The 7,532-nt window shown below is 46.2% G+C and overlaps 1 protein-coding gene across 22 annotated transcripts in view; it reads left to right on the top strand.

Annotated features, from left to right (window-relative positions):
- The first annotated feature begins 2,095 nt into the window (after positions 1-2,095).
- MLLT10 (MLLT10 histone lysine methyltransferase DOT1L cofactor) overlaps positions 2,096-7,532 on the top strand; it is a 250,792-nt gene continuing 245,355 nt past the window's right edge. For 3 of the 22 annotated variants that reach the window (XM_072825418.1, XM_072825419.1, XM_072825417.1), the window contains exons 1-3: positions 2,100-2,216; positions 3,024-3,183; positions 7,178-7,257. In XM_072825418.1, the coding sequence (XP_072681519.1) occupies positions 2,139-2,216; positions 3,024-3,183; positions 7,178-7,257 (318 nt within the window). In that variant the 5' untranslated portion in view covers positions 2,100-2,138. Of the gene's footprint in view, positions 2,217-2,428; positions 2,520-2,553; positions 2,892-3,023; positions 3,184-3,803; positions 4,113-7,177; positions 7,258-7,532 lie in introns of those variants that run through there. The other 19 variants (XM_072825434.1, XM_072825436.1, XM_072825433.1 and 16 more) reach the window with 15 other exon arrangements.

The following is a 7,532-nucleotide window of genomic DNA, read 5'->3' as shown; positions in this document are numbered from 1 at the left end:
ATATGTAGTAGATAGATAGATGGATATGTGTGAATGGGTATATACCTCTCACAAAGGACAAATATAACTTGGTCATTGCTATATTTCCTGTATCAAAAACAGTCCCTGGCTCACAGTAAATGTTCAATAAATATTTATGGCATGAATAAATAATTAACTGTATATCTGAACCATTTTATAATGTGTTAGTTTCCTTTTCATTTAATATTTTATGGAAATAGATGAAATATTACACTTTTGATATATATAAGAAATGTTCTATATCTGGTATGAGTTGAAATTAGAGTGGCCTATTTACACCCATTATGTTTTTTTCTTATAATTTTCATAATTCAACATTTGTTAAATATGTTAAATATTACTTTTAAATAACTTGACATATTTTGTCAACATTTATATGTACATCTTTAATAAAATTTCTGCTTCAGATGCTGTTTTTTATATATAGGCCTGTTCTTATGAAATAGTATATTTTCTCTATTTTTCTAAATTTTAAGAATCTCGTATGAATGATGAATTTGTTTTATTTTGAAAAGAGCGAACGTTTACCTATATTTCTTTTATTAAGTGTTACAGAATAGGATAAAGTACCCACCTTCTTTACATATAAATTAATTCTATTATAAGAACTAGGCTCCAATGCATTAAAAATAAAATGGATGTATGTTTGAATAATTTAGTGCATTAAGGTTTGACTGCTTTGTTTAGGAAGGGAAGTTTCACATTGATTTTAACTCAAAATTACTCTTTATTAGAAGTCTGAACCTGAGCAGGAATTGGATGTCAAATGAACTGGTATCCCTTTTAAAAGGGTAAAGATAAAATATACGGTTCAGACACATAAAACAATACAGTTTTATTTGAAGGTGGTTTTAATTTTATACATATCGATGCCTTTTAAGAACATTATTGTATGTTCAGAAATTAATTGTTGCCATTCTCCAAAAAAGAATTTGCATTGTATAAGTACGTAATCTTTTAGTCTTGTTCTCTCAATGAACTGACAGCTACAAGAGAATTCCCATTTTTGTGTGTCTCTTTAGTGCATACTTTCCCTTACACCTTTAGATTTCCATTACTCTAGATATCTCATTTAGCTTTTAGAATGTTTGAGTATATTTGCTAACATATGCTTGCATTGTCTAATATCTAATTATTAAACAGATTTCTAGCAGTTAATTTATTAGAAATGGAAAAAAAAAACAGCCATGCTACCATTCTTTTTTCTTTATGAGAACATTTGGGATGTTTTTAAAGATTAAACCAGTCATCTTTTGGTGACTGACTAGGAGAACTCGGGTTCCTTCATCCTTTAGCATCGAATAACTGTATTTTCCAGATCTTCACATTATATTGCTAATTCCTGATAAACAACCATTTTGTACCTGCAAGTTATTAACCAAAGCCATGAATTCACCTTGTACGTATGCCTGTCATTTAAACAATGTATATTCCTATTTCATGCCAAACTTTCATAATTCTACACTTTTTGCCTAAAATCGATGTTGGGCTTACAAGGATAGATACATAGGGGATAGGGCAACAGTGGAAGATTTTACAGCTCCAAAGTGCACAGTATCTGGTTAATTAATCTATTCAGATAGGCCTAATCCATTTTCTATTCGTATGTGAGGAGAGAGCTCCCATCTTTTTGCCACTTAAGTCACCTTAAAAAAAAAGTGACCTTAAATTTTCAAGAGTAAATTTGGAGTACAAGCCAAATCAGAGAACTCCCTCAGTCAAACCTGGACTTCCCTGTCTCGGGGTTTTATCATTTGGTGACTGACTGGAACTTGGGTTCCTTCATCCTTTGGCATCACATTCCTGCATTTTCCAGATCATCACATTATACTGCTAATTCTTGATTAACAACCATTTGTACTCCCACACAGCAACCTGAAGGTATCCTTGGTGGTTGGTGTTCCCTGTTGGAGTGTTACCCTAACCCAGGCTTTTGACCTTCAGTCGGCGATGCACTTTCATTTGTCATTGGGGCCAGTGTGGTGTGTAAATGGGCTGCGGATTCTGGTGGCAACTTCCACTGCGTGAACTTTGGGTAGAGTCCAGGATATGTGAACGTAATGGGTGGAGAAGCTGCGGCAGCACTGTGCAGCGAGCGCGGCCAACTGCAGGAAGCCATGCTTCACTGCACCCTTCTTGGAGGCTGGCATACTGGCCCTACCCCTGCTACCCACGGGCCAGGGAAGAGCCCGCAGGTAGGTTCCCAACGCAGGGAGACGCTCGGGGGGAGTCAGCCCCCTCCGGCCACTCACGGAAAAAACCCCTCCCTCCGGGTCTCCGGCGCCCTCCTCCCTCCCAGGCCCCTCCGAGCCGCGCACGCTCGGCCCGCGCGGCCGGCGCTGCCGAGGGCGGCCCTACGTCCCCGCCCCCGCGTGCGCGCCCCCGCCACCCCTCGCCGGCTCGTTCCGGCCTCGGCGCGCCGCCGGCGCCGCCTGCCCCCACCGCCTGGCACACCTCGGCGGCTGCGAGCGGCGCGGGGGAGGGGAAGGGGCCGGGAGGTAGGCCGGGGCTGCGGGCCGGACGCGGCGGCGCGCACGCAGGCCGGGCCTCTCCCGGGCCTTCTCCCTCACGCCGGCTGCGGGGCGGGCGCGCACGCCGAGTGACGCTCGGAGGAGGAAGCGCAGCCCCCTTCCCCTCCCTGGCTGCCCCTGGCCCAGCGGGAGCCCCCCCAGTGCGCCTGTGCGGAGGCCTACTTGATTATGTGTGCCCTCTCCGGGCTCCAGCGTTAGCGGCCGGGTGGAGGTGGGGAGGGAAGAAGACGAGGAGGCGGAGGAGGCGGAGGAGGCGGTGGAGGGGAGGTGGGGGGAGTCAGCAAGGACATGGCTCCTGACTCCTGTGCGGAACGTGAGTGACTGAGCGGCAAAGCCCGAGTGAGCGAGCGGCCGAGCGGCGGGCGGGGGCCGGGGGCGCAGGGAAGGGAGCGGGGGTGGGGCGGCCGTGCGGGGGGGAAGCACTAATTGGCTTGCATGTGTTTTTTAATGGTCCCCCCAACTCCCTCTTAGATGGTCTCTAGCGACCGGCCCGTGTCACTGGAGGACGAGGTCTCCCATAGTATGAAGGAGATGATTGGAGGCTGTTGCGTTTGCTCAGACGAGAGAGGCTGGGCCGAGAACCCGCTGGTTTATTGCGACGGGCACGGCTGCAGCGTCGCGGTGCATCAAGGTAAACACCCAACCGCCCGCCGGGCCGAACCCGGCCTGCTCCCAACCGTCACCGCTTCCCCCACCTTGGCAGCAACTGCCAGTTCCCCTTCCGCCCCTCCCCCCGCCCCGCCCCCGCCCCCGCCCCGCTCCGCGGCCCGGGATTGACTCGGAGGGTCCGCGGCGGGGCGGAGGGGGTGTGGGCTGTGCATGTGGGAGAAAGTGCGTGTGGCCTGGACTGTCATGTGATTCTGCGCTCACTCTCTCAAGTGTCATTTGGCCGCCGCCTGCGCCCGGGAGCCTTGGGGCTGGAGACTTTCCGAGGCGGTGGAGGCCGGGGGTGGGGGTGGGGGTGGGGCGGGGTGGGGTGGGGGGTGCGGGGTGGCGGCCTGCGCTGCTGGGGCGGCGGGGGCGTGGGGGTGCGCCCCTCGGTGCTGTCACTGTGGCCGTGGGTCCGGGCTTGGGATCGTGGAGGCCCCTCCCCCTTCCCTGGCTGCTCCCGTCTGCCGCAGTGTGTCTGGAGACTTCCTGTGGCATCGAGTCTGGCTCGGGAATGCCGCTCACGGCGCCGGGGCGGGTCGCCGAGTCGGGGGGGGGGGGGGGCGGAGGGGGTTGCCGGGGCGCTTCAGGTTAGGGAGGGGAAGCGCCGCTGCTGCACCCCAAGCTTTCTGGCGGAGACCCTGCCGCTGCGGATTGGGAGTTTGCTGCGGAGAAGACGGTGGTGGCCTTCGGTCGCCGCGAGGTTGCTGCTGCAGGAGTGGCTTGGCTGAGCTGCCCTGGGCTGCTGGATGAGGCTGTGGAGGCTGCGTCTGGCGACTTCCTCAGCCCAAGTGACTGAAGAGAAGAGGAGGTGGTGGAGCGGCCAGGGACTTGGGGGAGCACTTTAGCTTATTTCTGGGTGTACCCATTCGGTGAGCTTTCGGGATACTACAGAAAAGCCGGAGGACACCAGTAAGAGTTTTTGGCCATTGAAGTTTCTTTTTCTATGTCAGGTGGTAAGGAAACAACTTAGATAGTTCTGGGGTGGCTCTTCTGCTTTCCCTTTTACTCATTAACCCATCCTGCTTACCATTTCTGAATTTGGCATTGAGTGATGCAGAGATTTAGTAGTGTATTGGGAAAGATATTATCGAATGAGAAAAACTGAACATAAGGGGCAAAAGTTTACTCTTTATAAAATGAAATCTCAGAATGGGTAAGGGAGGCTTAGGTGATAGTGGGTTCATCACAGTGCAGTTATTCCCATTTGTGTTTTGATGAACACCTTCGTCAAAAAATTGGATACCTTCCCTTTTTTAAGGAGTGAGAGCAATGTATGTATATAGATACTGATTTTAAGGTTTTTAGAGCTGATACAAAGCTTTTCCAACACAGTGTTCATTGGCATTTGTGAAGGTATTTCTTAACGAATTGGATGCTAAATTATCAAGTTTGATTAATGTCATCTCCCAGTATAGAAAACATTCATTTAAACATAGTTTTTTTTTTGTCTAGAAGTAGTACTTCTTGATTACATTAAAATAAAAGTTTTTGGACATTGATGCAGTGTTTCTTGACTGATAGGACTTTTTTACACTGATATATTTACAAATTTTATTTTATTATTTTTTAAGATATTTATTTATTCATGAGGGACACAGACATAGGCGGAGCGAGCAGCAGGCTCCACATGGGGAGCCTGATGCGGGACTCCATCCCAGGACCCTGGGATCACAACCTGAGCCAAAGGCAGATGCTCAACCATTGAGCCACCCAGGCATCCCTTTTACAAATTTTATTTATTTTTTTATTTTTATTTTTTTAAATTTTTATTTATTTATGATAGTCACAGAGAGAGAGGCAGAGACACAGGCAGAGGGAGAAGCAGGCTCCATGCACCGGGAGCCTGACGTGGGATTCAATCCCGGGTCTCCAGGATCGCGCCCTGGGCCAAAGGCAGGCGCCAAACCGCTGCGCCACCCAGGGATCCCCCCTTTTACAAATTTTAACAATTTTTTTTTTTTTTTTTTTTAAATTTTTATTTACTTACTATAGTCACACACAGAGAGAGAGAGAGAGAGAGGCAGAGACACAGGCAGAGGGAGAAGCAGGCTCCATGCACCGGGAGCCCGATGTGGGATTCGATCCCGGGTCTCCAGGATCGCGCCCTGAGCCAAAGGCAGGCGCCAAACCGCTGCGCCACCCAGGGATCCCCCTTTTACAAATTTTAAAAGGGATTTTAAGCTTAGCTTTGGCAGTTTTAAAAATTCGTGCTTTTCTTTTTTTTTTTTTTAAGATTATTTATTTATTTATTCAGAGGGACTGAGAGAGAGAGAGAGGGGCAGAGACACAGGAAGAGGGAGAAGCAGACTCTACACAAGGAGCCAGATGTGGGACTAGATCTCGGATCCCAGGATCATATTCTGAGCCAAAGACAGATGCTCAGCTGCTGAGCCACCTAGGCATCCTACTACATTTTTTTTCATCTTTTATTTTATTTATGGTTTTATTTATTCATGAAAGAGAGAGAGAGGCAGAGGGAGAAGCAGGCTTCATGCAGGGAGCCCGACGTGGGACCCAGTCCTGGGTCTCCAAGATCAGGCCCTGGGCTGAAGGTGGTAGTAAACCGCTGAGCCACTGGGGCTGCCCTAAAATAAAAAAAAAATTTTTTTTAAAGAGTTTATTCATTTATTTATGAGAGATACAGAGAGAGGCAGAGACATAGGCAGAGGGAGAAGCAGGCTCCATGCAGGGAGCCCAACATGGGACTTGATCCTGGGCCAAAGGCAGATGTTCAAACCACTGACCCACCCAAGCGTCCCAAAACTTTTTTTTAAAAAACTAGAGTGAGGGGCACCTGTGTACAACTCACTGGTTTTAGTACATTCACAGAGTTTTGCATCTATTACCACACAATTCCAGAACTTTTTTTTTCCTTTTTTTTTTAAACAAAAAGGAAAGGGGAGGAGAAGAAGAAAGGAGAGGAAGAGAGGAAGAGGAGGAGGGCCAGAGGGAGAGAAATAATATTTTTTTAAAGATTTTATTTATTTATTCATGAGAGACAGGGAGAGAGAGAGGCAGAGACACAGGCAGAGGGAGAAGCAGGCCTCACGCAGGGAGCCCGACTTGGGACTTGGTCCCGGGACTCCAGGATCACACCCTGAGCCAAAGGCAGGCGCCAAACCACTGAGCCATCCAGGCATCCCAAGAGTCAGACTCTTTACTGACTGAGCAACCCAGATGCCCCAATTTTCATCAGCCTAACAAAAAAACTTGGACCCATTAAAAGTTACTCTCTATTTGTCCCCAACTCTCTCAACCCTAGGTAACTACTAGGGTGCTTTCTGTCTACTGATTTGCCTATACTGGACAATTTATACAAATGGAAACATGTCACGTTTAATAATATATTTCATTTTCTTCAGTATTTGTTGCTCATTTTGACACGTGATTTGGAAATAGTTTTGTTAGATTATCTAAAATGCTTACTGTTTGTAGGATATAGAATGAATTTCTGAGTTATTTGTAAAAAATCTACGTTAAATTCTCAATATTATCATAAAAATATGTACAATTTGTATTGCTTATACTTATTTAAAATAACAAAAGGCTGGTCTTAACGGTTTTCTAAAATCTCATCCAATTTTTATTAGGTGGTAATGTATGTGCTGAATAAAAATACAAAATGTTTTCATTTTTGTTTTATGTGAATGGTCTGAGAGGTAGTTATTTTAAGAGGGCTTTGACGGACGCCTGGGTGGCTCAGCAGTTGAGCGTCTGTCTTTGGCTCAGGATGTGATCCTGGGGTCTCGGGATGGAGTCCCACATTGGGCTTCCTGCATGGAGCCTGCTTCCTCTGCCTCTGTCTCTGCCTCTCTCTCTCTCTCTCTCTCTCTCTCTCTCTCTGTGTGTGTCTCTGTCTCTCATGAATAAGTAAAATCTTTAAAGATAAAAAAAGGAAGGTTTTGAAAGGGTATTTGATTTTCCATAATTAAAAAAAATTTTAACATATTTTAAAATCTTTTATTTCTCAATAGCTTGCTATGGCATTGTTCAAGTACCCACTGGACCATGGTTTTGCAGGAAATGTGAATCTCAGGAGAGAGCAGCCAGAGTGGTAAGAACTGTTTTTCAAAAACATTAAAGTACTTCAACAAGTAGCTTAGAATGCTACACACTTATGTTACAGTTTGAATGTTTTTCAGCCTTTTGTTCAAATATTTAATTTGGGCCAAATATTGACTTAATAGTTTTAAATCAATTTTATAAACTGTGAAAAACAAATCGAACCACATAAGTATACATTGAGGGATATTTTGAATGGATAAAACAAAGTTGTATTTGGGCTTTAGCTTTGCCTACTGTTTTAGAGGTTAAATTGGTAATTATAGA

The sequence above is a fragment of the Canis lupus genome, chromosome 5 (assembly GCF_048164855.1).
Source record: "Canis lupus baileyi chromosome 5, mCanLup2.hap1, whole genome shotgun sequence".
Lineage (NCBI taxonomy): Eukaryota > Metazoa > Chordata > Mammalia > Carnivora > Canidae > Canis > Canis lupus.
The sequence above is the reverse complement of the archived record's forward strand: the minus strand, read 5'-3'. Positions and strand labels throughout refer to the sequence as shown.